Genomic DNA, 23,979 nt, shown 5'->3' with positions numbered 1-23,979 from the left:
AGAAAAAGAAAAATAATCTCCAGGATCAGGTAGGAGACCTGCCAGTCCGGACCCATCCCCATCACCCAGTCCCACATAGCTTAGGAGTTGCACAAGTTAGCACAGCCGGGGTCCCTCCTCCGTGGATGCAGACTATAGAGCTGCCCACCACAGACAGTTAGAACACTATGAGTATCCAGGCACAGGGACCCAAGTCTGCAGGGGCCCAAGCTGGAACACAAGCACTGAGGAGAGCATACAAAAGTGCCCCCACAGGGGAAAAAAAAAAAGAAACTGCTGCAGAACTGTTGGCAAGAGGTGTGCACACTCAGTCAGGTCTCTGCTGCACCACCTAAACGCAAAATGGACCTTTCGTGATTCACTCTATCTGGGTCCCCAGGGTGGGATACTCATTCTAACAGGGAAGAAACTGGGGACAGAAAAGCCTCACAGGGGTAAAAAAGGGGTGGGGGTGGGGGTCGCGTGGGACTGAACTGCTGTAAGTCAGGATAGGTCCCAGAACTGAAATGTGTAAGGAAAAAGGGACACTGAGTAAGGGAGAGACTTTAAACAAATCATAGGAGCTGGAAAGAAAGAATAGTCTCTTCAACAAATGATGCCGGGAGAACTGGAAATCCATATGCAAAAGAATGAAAGAGGATCCCTACCTCATACCTTCTATAAAAATTAACTCAAAATGGATCAAAGATCTAATATAAGAACCGGGACAATAAAACTCCTAGAAGAAAATATAGGGAAGCATCTTCAGGGTCAGACGAACAATTTGCCCAATTCCAAAATAGGCAAAAGACTTGTATAGACATTTCTACAAAGAAGCTATATAGATGGCTAAAAAGGACATGAAAAGATGCTCAACATCATTAGCTATTAGCGAAATGAAGATCAAAACCACAATGAGATACCATTTCACACCAACTAGAATGGCTACTATTAAAAAAAACAAAATTACAAGTGTTAGAGAGAATGTGGAGAAACAAGAACCCTCATTCATTGCTGGTGGGAATGTAAAATGGTGCAGTCACTGTGGAAGAGAGTTTGGCAGTTCCTCAGAAAGCTAAGTTCAGAACTACCACATGACCTGCCAATTTCTCTAGTAGGTATATACCCAAAAGAATTGAAAGCTGGGACTTGTAAAGACACCTGCACACCGATGTTCATAGCGGCATTATTCTTAATTGCCAAAACACAGAAGCAACCCGAGTGTCTATCAACTAATGAATGGATAAATAAAATGTGGTATATACATACAATGGAATATTATTCAGCTTTAAAAAGGAATGAAGTCCTGATACATGCAACAACATGGATGAATCTTGAAAACATTATGTTGAGTGAAATAAGCCAGACACTAAAGGACAAATATTATATGATCTCACTGATAAGACATAATTAGAATAAACAAATGCACAGAGTTAGAATCTAGAATATAGATTACCAGAGGACAGGATGGAGGTAGGGAATGAGGATTAATGCTTAATTTGCAAAATTTCTATTGGGGTTGATAGTAAAGTTTTAGAAATGGATGGTGGTGATGGTAGCACAACATTGTGAGTGTAATTAACAGCACTGAATTATATATGTGAATGCAGTTAAAAGGGGGAATTTTAGGTCATATATACATTACTAGAATAAAAATTAAAAGAGAAAACAAAGGACTGTACAACACAGTGAACCCTATTGTAAATGATGGACTAAAATTAATAGTACAATTATAAAAATGTTCTTTCACGAATTATAACAAAGCTATCACACTAATGCACTGTGATGATAATAATAGGGTAGTATATGGGAAAAAAGTGCACCCTAACGTAAACTATGAACTACAGTTAATAGTACAATTATAATATTCTTTCATCAATTGTAACAAAGGCACCACACTAATGGAAAATGTTAATAATAGGGCGGGGGTACATGGGAACACTGTATTTTTTACATGATTTTTCTGTAAACCTACAACTTCTCTAATTAAAAAAAAATTTTAAATAAAAATCAAAAGCCAGATTAAATCAGGAAAAAAAAAAAACAAAAAAACAGTTTTTGGGGCTCAGATCCCCGTTTGCCATTGACCCTCTGTATAATCTGGGAGGACACCCTCTCTGAGCCTCGAGCCCTTAACTACAGAATGGGGCACTTAATCGTATTCACCCAGAAGCCAAAGCCATCAAGAGGATGCAATGAGCTAACACATGTAAAGGGTTTAGCACAGTGCTGGCACATAGTGAGACTCTATAAACGTTAGCTGGGGTTATTTTTACCAGTAAAAGGCACCAGAATTATCTCTGCCTGCCGACCACCCAGGCCGGCTTGGATACAACAACCATGTAAAGTGTCTGCCTTCTAAACGTTCTCTTAGGCTCTGCCCCCTGCCTAACAGAGGAAGGAGAAAGGAGAAGTTCCACTTACCAACTCCAGGAAGGCTCCAAGCTGAAGGTCTCTCGCCAGGTGGCAGTACTGTGCCACAGGCCCCTCGGGGATGTCCAGACCGTATTCATGTGGCCTGAAGCAGAGGGAAGCCTGGCCGCAGGGCAAAAGAGAGACATCCAATCACAGCCCTTCTTTGCCATCTTATGCCTGAATCCCCTGTTACCGAACCCGGGAAGAGGCTGTCCAGTCCCTCTGCACACCTCCAGTGACAGGAGAGCACATGGTCTATTCTATCCACGGACAGCTTGGATAACTAGAAAGTTCTTCCTTAAACTAAGCCAAAACTTTTCTCCCTATTCCAGTGTTTTCCGAGCTTCATACACATGCATACTACCTTTGTGAATTTTCCTTATATCTATATTCTATGTGTTCTATTAACATTTTTCTTTAAATCTACGAAGTTTTCCTATTTAAATCAATGCAAAAAAAAAAAAAAAACTTTATGCTACTATAAAGAGAAAATGAGTAATAGTTGCCATAAACAGATGTGTAAAAACAACTGCTATAAAAACAGAACAATGCTGTTCAATTCTGGCTGGATGTCGTTGCCTGATGAAGACTCCCAGCCTGAGGCTTGCTCTGCTGTGTTAATGACATACCAGAAAGAGAGGCTTTTTTTGACTCAGTCGGGGGATTAGAACAGAGAATCACTTTCTCACGATGTGATTCCACATTGTTTGACACCACACCTCTGACTTGTCGGTGAGTCCTAATGCTTCCAAACATCCATCCTACCCTGCAAAGCCAGACTTACCTACCATGTCCCCCCCACTCCCCCCCCCACCCCATTTATCTTGCTCAAGAATGAACACTTTCAGGTCCCTCCACTCTTTTTCAGGACATGGCTCTGAGTGCCTTCCCCTTCCTGCTCACTGTGCTGTAACAGGGTCCCTTGCTATTCAGATCCTGGAACTGCGGGACCCTGGAGGGAGCAGGACTGAGCAGGGTGCTCTGACCCACGCAGAGGAGAGAGGAACCACGACCTCCCTTCACATGCTCCCACCAGTGCCAGCCAAGATCCCATTATCCAAAGATCCCATCATCATCTCTGACCCAGCTGGTTTGTACAAATGGATGTGGCTGACAACCAAGCCACGGAAGGGAGCCAGGGTCAATGGACTGAATCATTGTCAGATGACAAAGAATGGAAGGGAGATTTAGGTGCAAGGAAGTGCTGGATGGGCACACAAACTGGTGGCTCTATGGGCTGGATGCAGTTTGTAGAGAATGTTCTCATGGGTCTGCATCACATTTAAACATTTATTTAATCAGTTGCTCACATTTACAAATCAGGAGATGGCACCTAAAAGTCTGAATTTTAGGTTTTTGTTTTGTTTTGTTTTTCCTTAAAATCAGAACAGCTGGCCACACTGGGCCCACATTCTCAACAACCTGTCAGAGTCAAGTAATGACAGCCTCTTCAGATTTTATTCATTTGTTTGTTCATTCATTCATTCATTCTAATTCCAAATATTATTATATGTTTAACTCTACTGAAGAAAGTCTCATAAACAGCCTGTTAGACATTAGGCTCCTATTGCCTCATTCATATACCTGTGTATTTCACTTGATGATATTATCTGCCTGGCCCTTAGGCACCCGAGTTTGTGACCTCTGCTCTAGGTGCTGGTCTGGCAGGGTCCCTCTGGAGGGCTTGGACCCCAGTGAGTTCTCGGGCCCACAGAGAATCTACCCATGAAAGTCCACGGGGCTCAGAAATTGCCCACAGCCTAGCTGTTGGTTGGCCAAGGAATGTTGCCAGTGATCCCTCTTCTGGCTTGCGGCAAGAGACTGGATGACCTCATCCATTTGGTTCTGCAACTGACGCATTTGCCAGCTTGTCCAATGGGCCCCACCTGGGGAACGCAGTCCCCAGCCTCGTGCACTGACTCTGCAGGAGCCTCACCTCCATATGGTCCAGGTAAGCAGCCACGTTGTTCTTCAGCTCAGTTGCACACAGCGCCACCCAGTGGAATCTCTCTTCCAAGTCATCGAATTCCTTGTCTTCTGTCTGAAAGTGGTCAAAGTCATGCGTGTGGGGACTGAGAAGATCCACAAGGGGGCAACGGGCACCCAGCACCTGTGTATGAATCTTTTCTGGGGACCTCTCCACAGAACCACCCATCACAGATGCTCCTCCAGCCCCAAAGCTGAGCACAGTTAAGCTTGGCAGTTCTGCAACTGGACCGTGGAATCAGACACACAAGCATGTGAGTTCTGGTTCATTCACTTCCTAGCTGTGTGATACTGGGCAAGCATTTTGCACTCCTTAAGCCTCTGTTTTCTCATCTGCAAAAAGGGGATAATAAGAACAACCACTTCACTGTGAGAAAAGTAAGCACGCAATCAACATGAGTTGCTACTAATAGCTATGTGAGGCTGGTTCCTTGCCCAGTCCTGGAGATCAACTCTGCTACCTGGGTAAAGAGGTCCCAGAGAAAGAGTAGCTCAAGACCCAGTGAAAAATCTGTACACTGGCTTTCAGAATCAGGTTAGAGTCCCACCTCTGCCTCTTCCTGGCTGTGCAATGCTGGGAAGTTAACTTATTCCCTCAACTTCTGTTTCCTCACCTCCCAAAGGAGTCTAAACACACCTCCCCCTCCAGTACGCCACCTTCCCCTCCCTTCTCCCCACCACTGCACAGAGTCTTGCTCCTTGGGGTATGCATGACTCGTGAGGCACAAGTGTGAGGCCACACTCACCCTGGGCACCAGCCCTGCCTCCTGCTTCAGCAGCTGGCTCAGCCGGGTTGTCTTCTTGGAAAGAGTGTGAGTGTTGATGCGAGCCAGCCGCTCCCGAAGGCTTAGCTGCTCCACCTTGGTGTACTTGGAGGCTGCACCAACAGAGAAAGGGAAGAGCTTGGTGACCAACTCAACAACTCAAAGCCCAGGAGAGCAGGCATCCCTGATAGAATCACATGCAATTCATAAGCAAATCGTGTGGGAAAAGCACAGGGCCAGAGTCTTCAGCCTGAGGTTTGAGTCCTGGCTGTAGGTGAAGAGCTTTTTGTCAACTTGACTTTGGCAAGTAGCCACTTCTTGGGGCCTCAGTTTCCTCATCTTAAAATGAAACTAGCCACCTCACAGGAATGCTGATGTATTTTCTCAAGGAGAAGGACCCAAGTGAGACGTGACTCACCTGAAGTCCTAGACCAGTTTTAGCCAGGCCAGGTTGGGAACCTCACTTTTTAACTCCTGGCTCAGTGTTCTTTCTACTGATCTGTCACCTCTCGATCTAGATGGAGAAGGAAGAGGGGAGATCTGAAGCTGCCAGAAGCAGTGTGGTGTGGTGGTGAACAGTTTATATTCTGGCTCTGCCACCAATTCTGAGACCTCGAGCAAATAACTTAAAGCTCTCATTTTACCCTCTGTGAAATGGGGCAACAGTGCCAGCCTTAGAAGGCTGTTGTAAAGACTACACAAGATAATGAATGAAAAGACATGGCATTATAAACATTAGCTAAATCATCATTATTATATTGCCTTAGTCGTGCAATTGGGTTTCTCTATACTCGGGATACTGCTTCATTTTCCAAACCTTTCTGTTTTAACAACCCGGAGGCAGAATTTTCTTCTGACACATAAGTGGTCTTTGCCTCTGCAGCATTCACTTCATTTCTCCTCCAAGGTGTCACAGCCCTGTGGTTGGATGGCATTGATCTCACTCACTTAGGCTCAAGGGGTGTGTACTGATTGTTCTAAGCCAATCTGCATAATCACATGCCCCCAACCACAGTGACTGGTTCAAAGATGGGCACATAACACAGGTCTAAGCCAATCAACACATACCACTCCCCTAACCATGGTGATTGGTTTAGGGTGAGCATATGATCCAAGTGAAGTTCAGTTTTAATTTTTTTTTTTTTATTGTTTAGTTTTTTCTTTTTTTTTTTTTTTTACTGGAGTAATAAAATATACGTAACTTAAAATTTATCACTTTAATCATTTTTAAGTGTACAATAAGGTAGGAATAAGTACATTCACAATGATATGAAACTATCACTACCATTTCCAGAACTTTTTCATTATTCCAAACAGAAACACCATACCCATTAAGCACTAACTCCCTCAGATTTCATTTTCATGGTTAAAGGAAGAAAAGTCCTCTTTTACCCTGGAGGGCATGCTGTGCAGATATGAGTATTGGAGCAGCAATAGCCATAGCATTTTACTACTTTGAGGAAGCTAGCCTGAAGATGAAGCTAACATATGGTAAAGAGCAGAACCAGGAGAAATACAGGAAATGGAGCCAGCACCCTGATCAAACCCTACCTGAAACCCACATTATCTCTGGACTTAAGTTACAGGAGCCACTGCACTCTCTTTATTGGCAAAGCCAGTTTGAGATAAGTGTTCTGTAACTGGATGCATTCTCGCTGACATATTCCCTAAACACCCCAAGTCCTTACCCACTTCTTTGCGCCTCTTGTACTCATTGATGTTGGCGTTCACCTCCTGGAGGGCAGAGGTAGCCCTCTGAAGGATGGGGTAGGCACTGGCATCAGGGAGTGTGTTCTCCAGGATTTTCTGCAGCAGCAATGGGTACTTGGTAATCCTCTGCAGAGGTATCACCAGTAAAAAACTGAGGCCTGAGGCTCCAGCTTGCGGCCTGAGGGAGAAGGCTGGTGTTAGGTAGGTAAAGCCCACCCTTTGGGGCACCAGGGGGCCTGGGCTCTACTCCCAGCTCTGCCATTTAACTTGTTACATGATCTCAGGCAAGTCACCCTCCCTCTGGGGTCCTTGGTTTCCTCTTCCATAATCTGAGAGATTTACATGTTAGACAGCTGCTGCCTATTCTGAGCTTGTCTTCTTTCTGGGTCTTGATTCCCTATCTAGACCAAACCTAATGGTCAGTTCTCTGTCCTCAGCTTATACAACCTCTCAACAACTCAATACACCCTTTCTTGAAATACTTTCATCTTTTAATCCCAGAGATGCCCTCTGTCCTGCCTCCTCCCATACTCCATTGTATGGCCTCCTCTGGGGCCTCTCTCCAATGCTGGAGTGCCCTAGGGCTCCTCTCTTCCCTCTCTTTCCATGTATGTTCTTGGGAGCCTCATCTAGTCCCATGGTTTTAAATTCATCCCACATCTAGATTACCACCTTCAAACCTTCAACTTCCAACTTTAGGGGCAAAAAAGTTCATAATATCTGTAATTTACTTTAAATATTTCTGCATAAAAATAGGCGAAGTAAACAGCAAAATGTAAACATTTGTTAATTTTAGGTGATAGGTGTGTGAGAGTTCATTACACTATTCTATTTTTCTATTAGTCTGAATTTTTTCATCACAGAAAAGCATACTAAAAAAAAAAAAAAAGCACTGGAACTAATGGCATTGAGGTCCCTTCCACATTTGGTGCACTGATGACTATTTCTAGTCCCCTTCTTGAAGATACTCAGACATTGCCGAAAGAATCTCCCAAGTCAATGGCATCAGAGAAAAGGCTCAAACAGTCTTTCCTTCCCTCTGGCCAGTCTTCCGAGAAACCCACAGGGTCTACTGAACGACCAACTGTCCAAGTGTGCCTCCTACAAGAAGACTCACCCATGCCACCTGGGACCATTCTCTGGCCCCTCTCCCTTAGCATCTTGCTTTCCTTCCTAAGGAAAAATCACCAGACCAAATGTCCAGGGAAGATCAGCCATGAGGCTAAGAATAGGAAGAGCAGATGGGAGCCCCGTCAGGGCTGCAAGGGATGGGAGGAAGGATGGAGAAGAGCACTGCGATCACCTGGCTGGACATGCCTATGCTGACCGTCTGCTCTCACCAAACCTTCTTGGAGCTTTGCTGACTGTGGGCAGGGGATGTGGAAATAGTAGTTAGCTATATGCAAAACTTGGTCCTCTCAGCTTAGCTTCCATGGGCAAAGGCCAACTGCCCCATAGGGACAACTGTCATCCCACAAATCAGAGGGCAGGGGGCCCTCAAACAGATGATCACATACCTTCCCCACAGTCTTCAAGGAGTCGTTACAGAATCCCGGCAGCCTCTCACATTTACAGCCTTTCTAAGGTAATTTGGGGAAAACTTCTTATTCAGCCTTGCTAGGCAACAAAAATTGAAAGATAATACCCCAAACTGTGTGAGTGTGAGAAAACTGGCCCACTTAATTCCCGCAGTGGGAATATCAGTTGGCAAGATCTTTTTGGAGAGTAGTTTGGCAATTTGTGAAATAAATGTACAAGCCCTTTGCTCCATTTATCCACTCTAGAAATGTACCCAAAGAAATGCCAGCTCAAGTGAGCAAGAATAAAGGTAAAAGTTATTCAGCTGCTCTGTTTATGATAGCAAAAAAAAAAAATGAGAAACAACCAAAATATCCATTAAAAGAGGAATGGTCAAGTAAACGATAGTCTATGAGCTGCCCTGGAAGCAATTCTATGCAAACATTAAAAAGAACATGGAAGAATTGTTCATATTGTCATGAAAAGTTATTCATGGCTATGGAAAAATGAAGTCCTAGAACAGCATTACAGGATGAGCCGCTTTAAAAAACTCTCTTCGTCTGTCAATGTCTAGAAGGAAATTTGAAAGGAAAATGTTAACTACCAGGGGGAGGGATGGGGAAACGGGAGAACAAGAGAGGGCGGGCAGACTTTTACTTTTTACCTTATATACCTGTGTACTGTTTGAATTTGTTTTCCAATGAGAATGCATCATTTTTATATTTAATACAAAAAAAATAGCCAATAAAAGCAAAGGACCGTTATTTGCCTTCTCCAAACACTGATGCCTCAGCTGTCATTCTGGAAGCACCGGCGCCTTATTCTGGACTGACCCTCCCCTGTAAGGCAGCATCTTCTGCTCTGCAGGGTGCTACCATTCGGGTGGTACTACCCAAAGGCCGAGCTTCCTGCCACGTGCCAGGGCCCAGCCTTTGACACCTTTGTAACCGAGAAGTTAGGATTTAACAAATGATTATGACTACTGAGTCATTGTATAGATATTTCTTTTTACTTTCTGGTGAATTTGAAAAGCCAGATGGAAACACCTGAAACTGCTGAACTGTAGTAACGACAGTATAAACATACAGCCTTTATCTTGTGACCTTGTTGTCGGAAATAAAGCGGTACCTGTAAGGGAATAAACGCTCTCTCGGTTCTGGAGGAGAAAAGAATTTATTTACGATCTTGCAAGATAGGGCGTCCAGCCAAACAGGCTGGCGCGCCAGAGGAAGAGAATGGCAATCTTTAAATCTCCTATTCCTAATTCGCAAGTCCCTCCCTTGTTTCCCCATTGACTGGGTACTACAGAGGTTACAGCCTATCCGAGAACACTAACTAATTCATCCTTTGAGATTTTAATTTGTACAGCCTATCCCAGAGAGCCAACTAGCTCATTATTGAGATTTTGAACTGATCAGCCTATCCCCCCCAAATTTTTAACTTTTTGCTATGAGTTCCCGCCTCTGATATTACCTCATATCTCTTTACATTCCAGTAACTATGGTTACTTTTCCATATAAGGAGCAGGCAGATTCTCTCTTCTCTTTGTCTGGGGCTTGTTTAAACTGGTTTTGCCTCCATTTCCCTTATTCCATGCTGTCTCTGTGTGAAAACGAAACTTATTCCTTTCTTACACTTGTGATTGTAAAAACCTTGTGACTGACCCTCACTTGTCCCCCCCTTTAACTGGTTTTTCAACTTTAGAGTCTTAAAATCACAAAGACAGCCCCTAATGTTCATGAAGGAACTTGAGTCAGCTCAGAACTATCCACTGACTTGTTCTAGAAATGGTTAGCTTTGTTCTAGCATAGCTCCACTCCTTTACATTTGTAAACTGTAGCTGCTTATACTTGTTATTGTAATGGTAACAACTCCATTTCCCCTGGTTTGAATCCGTAAAAACCTTGAACTTCTTAGACTTGGGGAGACAGATTTTTAGACCAATAGGCAATCTGATCTCCTGCTTTGCACCTAGCAATAAACTTTCTCTTTTTGAAGCTCCGGTGTCTCAGGAATTGGTCATTTGAATGTATTGGGCAGAGAATGCAGCGCTCTTGATCTGCATCACCTTTGCCCTCAGGTGGGAAGCGCTGCCTTCAGGGACAGGATAAACTGAACACACACACACACACACACACACACACACACACACACACACACACGCACACACCAGTGCCATTTATCCTAACTGGCTGAGAAAGAACTGTTTATGGATGGTGTGGTCATTCTAGCTGGCCAAGCTCCAAAAAGAATCCCACACCCATGGTCATCAGCGCAGGAAAGCCAAGTTTGATGTTTCAAATGAGAGGAGATCAAAAGCCATGCTGACAGGAAGAATGTCCTTCCTGGTGCCTCAGACCAGAGGTTCTCAGCAGTGACATTTTGGAAACTTGAAGACTAGGGGATGCTACAGGCATTTAGCGGGCAGGGACCAGGGATGCTGCAGAAACAGTGACGTTGGGCCTGCACTATGGAGAATTGTTTCATACTCCATGTCCCTGTGAGCATTCAGAGACCAATGGGCCCCTTGAAATGTGCTGTAATTTCAAGAACCAAGATGTCTCTTACGATGCTGACACCACCCAGTCACAAATCATAACATGGGAATAATTTTGACAGGGCACAGTAAATAAGGCCCAGATCATTTGCAAGAATATTTTATTTCCTCATTTTATCTGCCTGTTATGTTATCCCTACTTCAATTACATTATTTACTTCTTTCTCTTATCACACACAAGGAAGTCAGATTTATTTTCTGTGGTATAGGGAAAAACTTGGCTAGTGTTTGTCTCTAGCTCCTGAGGGAGTAACCTCCATTTCTCTGGAATTTACCATGATAGGAGTGTCTTCTGTTATTCATGGTGGCCCTGGAACCACACCTGATAGTTCATATGCTAATGATACAATGGGTGGGGCCAGCCACACCTGTGGTCTTCTGATGGGGGTTGGTCACACCAGAAAGACCAACTATGTGATTAGTGGGGTGGGGCTTTGAGCCACCTCCTGCCAGTCCAATGTCCTTGACCTTGGGAAAAGAGGGTACTGCAGACTGAGTTCAATCATGTGGGCACTGACTCCACCAATCATGCCTACAAAATGAAACCCCATTTAAACTCTGGACACCCAAAGTTTGGGTGAGCTTCCGAGATTGATAATATCTATCCCTGTCCCCAGAGGGTACATCTTACTGACTCCACCTGGAGAGGACACTGAAGCTCATGTTTGAGACACTCCCAGACCTCCTCACCCTATGCATTTCTTCTTCTGCTGCTTCTTATTTGTGTCCTTTTACAATAATAAACTATAATTGTAAGTAAAGTGCTTTCAGTGAGTTCTGTGAGTTGTTCTAGGGAATTATAAAACCCAAGAATGTGGTGGGAATCCTTGAATTTTTTTGTAGGCAGTTATTCAGAAGTGCCTGTGGCCTGGGTCCTCAAACTTGTGGCTAGAGCCTGAAGAACAATCCTGGAGAGGAGTGCCCTTACCCTGTGGCATCTGGCCTCATATGAGGGAGCTGGAGTCTGGATTGTCCAGTTACTGCAGTGTTTGCAGATGGTGTTGGAAGCACTGTTAAAAGTTGACAGAAGCTTCTGAAACCTTTATATTATCATAACTAGTTGTTATTCAAGGGCCCACCCATTCTCTACTCTTTCATTTTTCTGTACTTCTTGTACAGACGACTTCTGATGTTTTTTTCCCTCAAATCCAAACTTATTCATAATACGTAGGTGCAAACATCTGACTGTTCATTAATCTTTTATGCCCAAGTGTTTGCATATTGGAATGCATATTATTTCGTTACAAATTATTTTCTATTTATTTCTCCTATGTATTATATTTAGGTAATGTCGGTTTTTAAAATTATGTATCCAGTAGGTTATATATATTTCAGGATATATATCAGAATAATACGTTTATTTAATATTTTCTATTAAAAAGGGGGTCACTGGGACCAATAGAGTTGATAACTACAGTGTAGTCTCAGAGAAATGCACTGCTTGCCCAGCCAAGATAACTATAATAGCTGGGATTTACTGAGTGTCACTTGTATGCAATGAGTCAGTGCCCCCATGAGGTGCCATAATTACTCTACACATAAGGAAACTAGGTTCTGAGATGTGAAATGGCTCTCCCAAGGTGAGAAAGGGGCAGAGCTGGATCCCCCGGCCAGGGAACCTGGCTCCAGAGCCCATGAGAAAAGCCCAAGCCAGCCTGGGTGGGAAAGACCACAGTGCAGAGCATGTGACAAACAGCAGCCTCTTGCCAATCAGGGCCCACAGGCACAGTGTTTCCAAAAAGTCTAAACTAGATAAAAGTTTCTGGCTTCTATGGAAAAAATCAGACGAATTATGGCAAGTGGACCCACATTCTTACATGGCACCTGAGGGAGCTGGTTTGCCAAAAATGGCTGCAATCATTGCCATCCCTGTATCCACACAACTCTTTGAAGGTGACTTTAAAACTCCTCTCACCGGGAGTCTATTTCCTGCCCCACCGAGAGTCAGGGCTGGCATTATGACTGTGTGTCAGTTCTGAGCCAAGGCCTCCCTCTCCTTCTCAACCCTGTGACTACCACATGAACAAGCTTGGGTTTATTTTACCTGCTGGAAGATAAGAGACCATGTGGCCAGAGCTGAGTCAGCTCATGTGTCCTTGACACCTGAGAGAGCCAAGATCAGCAAAAGTGATCTACAGTTGACCGAAGACATGTGACCAGAAGAATCATTGAGCCGAGCCCAGATAAACGGCTAAAATGCAGAAGTATGAGCTAAATAAATGCTTGTTTAAGCAACTATATTTTAGAGTATAGTCTTTTGCTATGCAGTAAAAGTCATATATAACACAATCAGATGAGGCTGAACGACAGCTGCACTCTTAACACAGGGTCTGTGCCCTCCAGTTTGCCCAATGTCCGGTGTCTTGCCTCTCTCACTTCTGTTACCTGCCTGACTCCAACAGCAGTGGATTTACTGACCTTTGCAAAAGCCTAAGTGTTTAATGTCCATGAAGGGATGAATCAAAATGGGAGAAATGGGTGTAGTTTCACTGGAGGTAGAGAAGGCCACTGGGCTAGATATTGGTACCTGAAAAGGTGGCTTCAGGGGAAAAGAAAGGGTATGAGGGAAGAGGAAAAGAAAAGGGAGAAGAGGAGGGAGGTAGTGGGAGACAATCTCATCTTCAAAGACCTAAGTCTATACTGTCTTTCTCTTGGGTATAAAGGGATTGTCTAAGTAAGATTAAAAAGCAAAAACAAACAAACAAACAAAAACCTCTGTCCATCCCACACTACTGTGATTTCCAGAAAATCTTCCTCCATTTAGTGGGCTTCTCCTGAGGAAGATATAATCCCTCTTAAAACAGAAAAGGAACAGAAAAATTCACAGGAAAGGAAATGCAAATGACTCTTAAAAGTAAAAAAATTTTAAAAATTAAAAAAAAAAACTCTAGCTCAATCACAACAAGAAAAATGCAAAATAAAACCTTATCAAGACACTATTTTCATCAGTCACATTGGCAAATATCCTAAAGTTTAGTGACACATTCTGTTGGTGAAGCAGTGGACAAACAAGCACTCATGCATTGCCGGAGGGAATGTAAACTAGTGCAAACTGTACAGAGAGAAATTTTGCAATGTTTATCAAAATTACCAATAAATATTTCCTTTGACCTAGAAATTTCACTTCTAAAAATTACCTTACACATATACTTGCACCTGTGTGAAATGATATATATTCATGAATAATCACTGTGACATTTGTATTTAATAATGAAACAAACCAACTGTCCATCGATAGGAATTGGTTAAATAAACTGTGGAACAACAAAGCAATGGAATAGTATGTGGCTGTTAAAAGGTCATGCATGTACATAGGTATTGAAATGGAAAGGCCTCCAGAATATAAGTGAAAAGAAAAAAATATATACAAACTATCATTTAAAACGGGGGAAAATAAGAGTTATGTATTTGTATTTGCTTGTGTATGCATAGAGAACTCTAAAAAGACACATAAATTCAAAAGCAGTTACCTTACCTTTGAGGGTGGGGTTAGTAATTGGGTGAATGAAGGGACAGGATTAAAAAGAAAATTTTTTTACCATATATATTTGGACAGCATTAAATGTTTGAACCATGTGACTATTACCCATTCAAAAATTTAAATTAGAAAAAAAATTTTTCCTACATCTGCCTCCCTTGAGCATCCATCCACTGGTGCCAGTTCTGGCCTGAGAGGTCACCCAGGGTAGGTCTGACCTTCTCCCATGTGACAGGACTTCAGTCCTCTGGAGAGAGGACTTCCCAGGTGACACACACCTGCTTCCTTCCTCTGTTCCTTGCAACACCTGGTTCCTAACACCTCACTGCCCTTCCCTGCAGTGGTCATGACTGCAGTCCACCAAATGTTTCTGCTTTTCTGCTTTCTGGACAAATGGTATAGCACTCCTGACCTCCTGGTATTTGGATGAAGCCATGTGATTAGCTCTGGCCAATGCATTATGAAAAGTGAGCGATATCATTTTGGGACTGAAGTATTTAATTGCTAGCGTAAGACCCTCCAGTGCTCTTTTTCATTTTGTCACAGTTACTGGCAACATTCCAGAAAGTGGCTGCTGTCAGCCTGGGTCCCAGAGAAGGCATGATGCATAGCCGAGCCCCAAGCCTATCTGTAATGAGTATGGAGCATAAGAAAGATATAAACCTTTGTTGTTTTAAGCCACTGAGATTTTGGAATTGTTTGTCTCTGCAGCATAACCTAGTCTATCCTGACTGACACAGGTACTGATACTGAAACACCCCCAAAGCAGTGTGAGCAGTGCCAAGTAAGGGTGAGACTTGGGGCCAACGGCGGGAGGAACACGCTCACGGGTCATCTTACTCACACCACTGCCTCGATGATGCCCTGGATCTCCCGCTGCAGCTCTGGCTCCTTCCGGTAGGTCTCCACCAGCAGCAAGGCCTGGTTGTAGCTGACACAGTAGACCTTATAGACCCGCTCCAACTCCTCTTGATATTCCAGGAATAAGTTACCTGGTAGAGAAAAAACATCAAGGAGTTGTTCAGGGTGAAGAGGACCCCCATTTTCCTCGGAGGCAGTAAGCTCTTCAGCTTGGGGTCAGCCTGCTGGGCTTAACCAGCTGTGTGACCTTGGGCAAGTTACCTCATCTCTCTGAGTCTTAGTTTTCTCATCAAAGTTTCATAAAGTTGCTGTAAGGATTAAATAACAGAATGAGGTAATACAGCTCAGGTTGACACATTGTGAGTGCTTAATAAATGGTAGCTTTAATTACAGTAATAATGACAATGCTCACATTCGTACGGTGCTTTTCAGTTTACAAACATGCTCGTGATGTCAGCCATTTTATTTTTACAATTACTGTGTATGGCAAGTACAGCTATTAATGCCCCAGTTGACAAGGACATGCAGTAGCACAGTACAGGTGATGGAGAGGGTGGGCTTTGGGGTCGGAGAGAGCAAGGGCCAGAGAGATCTCCAGTGAGCCCTTTCTCAGTCGCGTCACCTGGGGCAAGCCTATGGGTCGACCCCTCTAACTCTCCATTTGCTCATCTACAGGATGAGAATAATAACAGTACTCATCTCCAGGTGTTATCTGTGAGGATTAAATGAAAAAATGTATGTAAAGCACCTGACACAAATTTCATTCATTCATTCTTCAAATATTGACTATGTGCCAGGCACTGTTCTGAACTCTGTGACTAAAGCAAAGTTCCTGCCTCAGCAACTTATATTCTAGTTGGGAAGACAGACCATAAGTATATATTAAACACACACACACACACACACACACACACATATATTATTATTAATTTTAAAACTTTATTTCTGCAAAGTCAATCAAGAGCTGTTGGAGGGGAAAAGGATAAAGGGAATTCTTGCATATTTCGGAACAGCAAGCACTTAGTTGGAAAAAACAAAGACTTAAAACAGTTGAATCAAAGGCAGTATCCTGCTACTTGTATTTTAAAACAATGTTGTTCTTTCTTAAGCAACATCCCTTCCTTCCGTAATAGCTACAATATGATACAGACAGTACGTAATAGCTTGCTTGAAAGTGCCAGAATCAGAGGGTAAAGAATGCCATATGCCATCCCACTTGTTTCCTACTATACAAAACCTTTTGGGTGCTTGGTAAGTCCAGCATTCATCTGTCCATCACCCCAGGGCAGGTGGGATCAATGGACCACAGGAAGCCCAGCTGACCCTACAGCCCACAAAAGCCATGGGTGGGACGGTGGGACACATCAGATGGTACCCAGAGCAGTGTGGTCGAGCCCTCAGCTGAGACCCCCACAGTGAGATTACCACCCCAGGACCAAACCCCTTCCCCGGGGCCAGTCCAGCCCGTTCTCAGAGGGAACTCTTGAGGAAGAGCCTCCAGAATGAAGGAGAACATGACCAGAGAGAGCTCACCCCAAAACTGCAGCTAGGAGAATCTGCTGGGGAGATCAGCCCACAGACCCTCCCCAGGAGATGCCTTGGGCTTGGCTAAGAAACTCAGGGTGGTTCCCACATTCTTTCAAGATGGGGGTATCCTCAGGAATGGGACTGGTGCCGAAAGAACTGGATCATAACAAGTCTTGCCAGGACAGGAGTGTTTCAGTAACTGAAGGGCAGAGGAAGGCAAACTCCCAGAGAGCAGAGCTGTCCAAACAGACAGAAGTACCAGGACACCAAAGTAAAGGCTAGTTTCCTCCCCTCTTTTCCTTCTACAGTCACAAATTAGTAAAGAAGTGACTCCTGGCATCAAAAGAACACTCTATCCTCTAGTTGGGATTAGGCAGGATGATCAAGAACTAGGGCTCTAATGTCCAAAAGAGCTGGGTTCAGAGCTGCCTGGCCATGCTGTGTGGCCTTGGGAAAATTACTTAACCTCTCTGAGCCTCAGGTCTAACTTTAGTAAAACAGGGAGAAGAATCATAACTAACAAGTAACAAATAAGAATACTCTCACAAGATGTTGAGAAAAGGCCACTCCAGGTTAAGCACTCCGCGTCATGGCTGGCACAGGGATGGGTTAGGCTCATTGCAATGAGGCAGAAATCAAGGTTCAGAGACATGAAAGAGCTTGGGGGTGTCAGAACCTCATCTGTCAGGCTCCAAAGCTCCTCTCTAAACCACTAGGCCTGCATTGCCCAAATACAGTAGTAGCCAATCACACGTGGCTATTGAGCCCTAGAGACATGGCGAGTCAAATTTGAGATGTGCTCTCAGTGTAAAAAATATACTGGATTTCAAAGACATCATACAAGAAAAAAGTAAAATATTTCATTAATAGTTTTTATAATGATTACACGTTGAAATATGCTTTGGGAAATAGGGCTAAATAAAATATATCATTAAAACTAATTTCACCTTCCTCTTTAATTTTTTTTAACTTGCGTACTCAAAACTTTTTAATTACGTTGGTAGCTCGTATTATATATTTATTGGACAGCACTGCACTAGACCATGGGGCTTTCTGGTGATAGGAACCTGTCCAGGAACTCCTGGGAATGTCCAAGTTCTATTGGAATTGTTCATAAGGAAAGAGCACCTGACTCATTTGGGAGAAAAAAGTCAATCTTGTCTGAGTTCCAAATTTTTTTAAATACTGTAGCCACCACATGGGTGAAAGGGCCTTCACTGCAAAGCAAAGCCTGGGAGCTGGGGGTTGGGAGGGGAATGGAGAGAGAGCTGGCAGAGCCAGGGCAGCCTTGACCGGGCACCCAGTTCCACCAAAGAGCAGAACGGTCATGCGGTTTTTTGTCTGTAGACTCTGCCAAAGCCAATGAATAGGGCTGTCAGATTTAGGGGAAAAAACACAGGACAGTCAGTAACATCTGAATTTCAGATAAACAATGAATAACTATTTTTTAGTATAAGTATGTCCCATGCAATATTTGGAACACACTTATACTAAAAAACATTATTCATTGTTAATCTGAAATTCAAATTTAATTGGGCGTCCTGTGTTTTATTTGGCAACCCTACCAGGGAAGCAGTGAAAGCAGCAAATGCAGATGTCACCAGATGTGCTAAGGAGACAGTGGCATCTTGACTCTGTGGGTCAGGCAGGCAGGCAGAAACTGACAAGCAAGGACCCTTAACAAGCCATGTTGAAACTTGGACCCATAGCAACAGAAGAACCTGACCACAGAGATTAGGGAATCTTAGAAAGCCTTCAGCCTACAGCTATATCAATTTCCATGCTAAAAAGAGGTAATCATTAACAGAAATAAGCATAAAATGATAAAGGGTGAAATATTTACCCCCAGGTAATTATTAACAGAAATAAGCATAAAATGATAAAGGGTAAAATATTTACCCACAGGTACTTTTAAAACATCTTATTCATAAAGTAATTTAATTTTTTATTCGTCTATCATTCACATTGCTATTTTAATAAAAAACTGTATTTTCAAAGGAAAAACAAGCATACAATAACAGAGTTTAATTTCACCCTCTACCACACCAAAGCAATTCAGTGTAGCAACTCAGAGCTCTGGTTCCAGAGTTCAACTGCCTGGATTCAAATCCTAGCTCTGGTTCTGCCTCTGGCTGAGTGGCCTTGACCAGTTACCTCCTCTCTTCCTCATTTTCCTCAACTGTAAAATGAGGTAAACTTCTCTACCTTTCAGAGTTGTTGTGAAGATTAAAGAAGTTAATACATGTAAACCAGAAAGGTACTTGCATTTAGTAAACACTCAGAATTTGGGGCAGATTTTTTTTTTTTTTTTTTTTTAATTAGGGAAGTTGTGGATTTACAAAACAATCACGCATAAAATACAGGATTCCCAGCACCTTGCACTGGTGTGGAATATTTGTCACCATTGACGACAGCATTTAAAAAATAATTGTACTATTTTTTGATGGTAGTTACCTTTGTTAAAATTCAGGAAAGATTAAAATTATACTATTATCTGTCATCCACAGTTTACATTAGCTGTATTTCCCCCGTATGCTACCCTATTAACACCTTGTATTAATATTGTACATTTGTTATAAGTCATGAAAGAACATTCTTCTACTTGTACCATTACCTGTAGTCCATTGTCTACAATAGGATTCACTGTGTTTTACAGTCTCAGGTTTTATATTTTAATTTTTATTCTAGTAATACATACATTATTAAGTTTCCCCTTTTGACCACCTTCACTTCTGTGGTTCAGTGCTGGATTACACTCACAATAGTGTGCTACCATCACCACCATCCCTTTCCACAACTTTCCCATCAACGTAAATAGAAATACTGTACAAGTTAAACATCAACTCCTCATTCTCTAACCCTAATCTATCTCCTGGTAACCTATATTCTAGGTTCTAACTCTTTGAGTTTGCTTATTATAATTAGTTCATTAACAGTGAGATCATACAATATTTGTTCTTTTGTGTCTGGCTTATTTCACTCAATACAATGTCCTCAAAATTCATCCAAGTTGTCACATGCATCAGGACTTCATTCCTTTTTATGACTGAATAATATTCCATAGCATGTATATACCACATTTTGTTCATCCATTCATCTGTTGATGGACACTTGGGTTATTTCCATCTTTTGGCAACTGTGAATAATGTCACATGAACATAGATGTGCAAATGCTGTTCAAGTCCCTGCTTTCAATTCTTCTGGGTAAATATCTATCTAGTAGCAGGATTCCCAGGTCATATAGTAATTCCCATACTTAGCTTTCTGAGGAACTGCCAAACTGTCTTCCACAGTGGCTGCACGATTTTACATTCCCACCAGCAGTTAATAAGTATTCATATTTCTTCACATCCTCACGGTGTTAGAAGTTTTCTGATTTTTTTACTGCAATGTTATTGAGATATATTTACATACCAGATTATCATCCAAAGTGTACAAATCAGTGGTTCATGGTATCATCATATAGTTGTGTATTTATTACAACAATCAATTTTTGAACATTTTCATTACTCAAAAAAATAAAAATAAAAATAAAAATTTAAATTTAAATTTAAAACACATCCAAAACATCCTATATCCGTTATCCCTCCCTATTTATTTTTTCCTCTTTATTTTCTTACTTATCTGTCCATACACTGGATAAAGGGAGTGTCAGTCACAAGGTTTTCACCCTTACACAGTCACACCATAAATGTTACATAGTTACACAATCATCTTCAAGAATCAAGGCTACTGGGTTACAGTTCAACAGTTTCAGGTATTTCCTTCTAGCTCTTCCAATACACTAAAAACTAAAAAGGGATATCTATATAATACATAAGAATAACCTCCAGAATGACCTCTCAACTCTATTTGAAATCTCTCAGCCACTGAAACCCGATCTTGTTGCATTTCTCTTCCCCTTTTGATCCAAGTGGGTACTATCCCATGGTTTTGATTTGCATTTCCCTAATCATCAGTGATGTTGAGCATCTTTTCATGCTTTTTAGCCATTTGTGTTTCCTCTTTGGAGAACTGTCTATTCAAGTCTTTCACCCATTTTAAATTGGGTTGTTTGTGTTTGTGTTGAATTGTAGGCTTTCTTTATATATTTTAGATATTAATCTCTTATCAGGTATTTGGTTTCCAAATATTTTCTCTCACTGAATAGGCTGTCTTTTCACTTTCATAACAAATTCCTTGGATGCACAAAAGTTTTTCATTTTGAGGAGGTTCCATTTATCTATTTTTGTTATAGTCGTTGTTTGTGCTTTGGATGTAAAGTCAAAGAAACCATTGCCTAACACAAGATCTTAAAGGTGATTCCCTACATTTTCTTCTAGCAGTTTTATAGTCAAGGTTCTTATACTGAGGTCTTTGATCCATTTTGAGTTAATTTTTGTTTATGGTGTGAGATAGGGGACCTTTTTCATTCTTTTGCACATGGATATCCAGTTCTCCCAACACCACTTGTTGAAGAGACTCTTCTTACCCAGTTGAGTGGATCTGGCAGCCTTGCCAAAAGTCTATTGGCCATAGATATAAGAATCTATTTCTGAACTCTCAATTCTATTCCATTGGTCAATATATTTATCTTTATGTCAGAACCATACTGCTTTGAGCACTGTAGCTTTGAAATAAGTTTAAACTCAAGCAGCATGAGTCCTCCAACTTCATTCTTATTTTTCAAGAGGGCTTTGGCTATTCAGGGCCCCTTACTGTTCCAAATAAATTTGATAATTGGCTTTTCTATTTCTGTAAAGCAGGCTGTTGGATTCGGATTACATTGAATCTGTAAATCAATTTGGGTAGAGTTGGCATCTTAATGATATATAGTCTTCCAATCGATGAACACGGTACGTCCTTCCATTTTTAAGGTCTTCTTTGACTTCTTTTAGCAATGTTTTGTAGTTTTCTGGGTACAAGTCCTTTACATTCTGAACTAAATTTATACTTAGGTATTTGATCTTTTAGTTGCTTTGGTAAACAGAATTTTTTCTTGATTTCCACCACGTATTGTTCATTATTAGTGTATAGAAACACCACCGATTTTTGCATGTTGGTTTTGAATCCTGCCACTTTGCTGAACTCATTTATTATCCCTAGAATCACTGCTACAGATTTTTCAGGACTTTCCATACATAGGATCGTGTCATCTGAAAATAGTGAAAATTTTACTTCTTCCTTTCCAATTTGGATGACTCTTCTTTCTTTCTTTTTTGGCCTAACTGCTCTGGTCAGAACTTCTAGCACAATGTTGAACAACAGTGGTGACAGTTGGCACCCTTGTCTTGTTCCTGATCTCAGAGGGAAGGCTTTCAGTCTTTCACCATTGAGTACGATGTTAGCTGTGGGTTTTTCATATATGTTCTTTATCGTGTTAAGAAGTTTCCTTCTATTCTTATCTTTCAAAGTGTTTTTTCATCCGGAAAGGTGCTGGATTTTGTCAAAGACCTTCTTGCATCTATCAAGACAATGTAGTTTTCCCCCTTCATTTTGATAATATGATGTATTACATTAATTGATTTTCTTATGATGAACCATCCTTGCATACCTGGAATAAACCCCACTTGATCATGGTGTATAATTCTTTTAATGTGCTGTTGACTTTGATTTGCAGGTATTTTGTTGAGGATTTTTGCATCTATATACATTAGAGACATTGGTCTGTAATTTTCTTTTCTTGTAGTATCTTTATCTGGCTTTGGTTTTAGGGTGATGTTAGCCTCATGGAATGATAATGTTACCTCTTGTTCAGTTTTTTAGGGCTGGTATTAATTCTTGGAATGACTGGTAGAGTTCACCTGTGAAGCCATCTGGTCCTGGGCTTTCCTTTGTTGATAAGTTTTTGATGACTGATTAAATCTCTATACTTGTAATTGGTCTACTGAGATCATCTGTTTCTTCCAGTCAGTCTTGGTCATTCATGTGTTTCTAAGAATTTGTCCATTTCATCTATGGTGTATAATTGTTGGCATACAGTAGTTCATAGCTTCCTCTTATGATCCTTTTGTTTCTGTGGGGTCAGTAGTGAGATCCCTCCTCTTATTTCTGTTTTATTAATTTGTATCTTCTCTATTTTTTTCTTTGTCAGTCCAGCTGAGGGGTTGTCAATTTTATTGATCTTTTCAAAGAACCAATTTTTGCTTTTGTTAATGCACTCTATGGTTTTTTTTATTCTCAATTTCATTTATTTCTGCTCTAGTCTTTGTTATTTCTTTCCTTCTGCTTGTTTTGGGATTAGTTTGCTGTTTTTCTCCTAATTCCTCCTGGTGTACAGTTATTAGTATTAGTACAGCTACCTCAGCTCTCTTTTGGTCTTTAATTTTTGCTCTTTCTTTTTTTTAATGTAAACACTTAGGGCAATAAATATCCCCCTCAGCACTGCCTTCGCTGCATCCCATAAGTTTTGATATGTTGAGTTCTCATTTTCATTCATCTCAAGATATTTACCGATTTCCCTTGCAAATTCTTCTTTAACCCACTGATTGTCTTGTTTAACTTCTGTATATACGTGAATTTTACAGTTCTCCACCTGTTGTTGATTTCTAGCTACATTCTATTACAGTCAGAGAAAGTGCTTTGTATGATTTCAATTTTTAAATTTATTGATACTCATTTTGTGACCCAACATGTGGTCTATTCTGAAGAATGATCCTTGTGTATTGAGAAGAATGTATATTCTACTATTTTGGGGTCCAATATTCTGTATATGTCTGTTAGGTCTTGGTCATTTATCATTTTATTCAAGTTCTCTGTTTCCTTATTTATCCTCTGTCTAGATATTCTAACTATTAATAAAAGTGGTGTATTGAAGTCTCCAACTATAATTGTAGACACTCCTATTCCTTCCTTCAGTTTTGCCAGTGTTGCCTCATGTACTTTTGGGTACTATGGTTACACGCACTAGTATGCATGATTGTTATTTCTTCTTGGTGGATTGCCCCTTTTATTAACATGTAGTGTCCTTCTTTGTCTCTTACAACAGTTTTGCATTTAAAGTTTATTTTGTCTGATATTAGTACAGCTACCCCAGCTCTCTTCTCGTTGCTATTTGCAAGGAATATCTTTTTCCAGCTTTTCACTTTCAACTTTTTTGAGTCTAAGGTGACTCTTTTAAAACAGCATATAGTTGGATCATGCTTTTTTTATCCATTGTATCAATTTGCATCTTTCGATTGGGGAGTTGAATCAATTAACATTCA

General features: G+C 41.5%; 1 protein-coding gene across 5 annotated transcripts in view; it reads right to left on the bottom strand.

Annotated features, from left to right (window-relative positions):
* The window catches only part of ARHGEF37 (Rho guanine nucleotide exchange factor 37), a 57,883-nt gene that overhangs the window by 13,498 nt on the left and 20,406 nt on the right, over positions 1 to 23,979 (bottom strand). For all 5 annotated transcript variants that reach the window (XM_037801854.1, XM_037801851.1, XM_037801853.1 and 2 more), the window contains 5 exons: positions 15,252 to 15,399; positions 6,833 to 7,032; positions 5,127 to 5,257; positions 4,331 to 4,435; positions 2,404 to 2,514 (listed from right to left, as the gene is read on the bottom strand). In XM_037801854.1, the coding sequence (XP_037657782.1) occupies positions 2,404 to 2,514; positions 4,331 to 4,435; positions 5,127 to 5,257; positions 6,833 to 7,032; positions 15,252 to 15,399 (695 nt within the window). The remainder of the gene's footprint in view (positions 1 to 2,403; positions 2,515 to 4,330; positions 4,436 to 5,126; positions 5,258 to 6,832; positions 7,033 to 15,251; positions 15,400 to 23,979) is intronic.

The sequence above is a fragment of the Choloepus didactylus genome, chromosome 13 (genome assembly GCF_015220235.1).
Source record: "Choloepus didactylus isolate mChoDid1 chromosome 13, mChoDid1.pri, whole genome shotgun sequence".
Taxonomy (NCBI): Eukaryota; Metazoa; Chordata; class Mammalia; order Pilosa; family Megalonychidae; genus Choloepus; species Choloepus didactylus.
The sequence above is the reverse complement of the archived record's forward strand: the minus strand, read 5'-3'. Positions and strand labels throughout refer to the sequence as shown.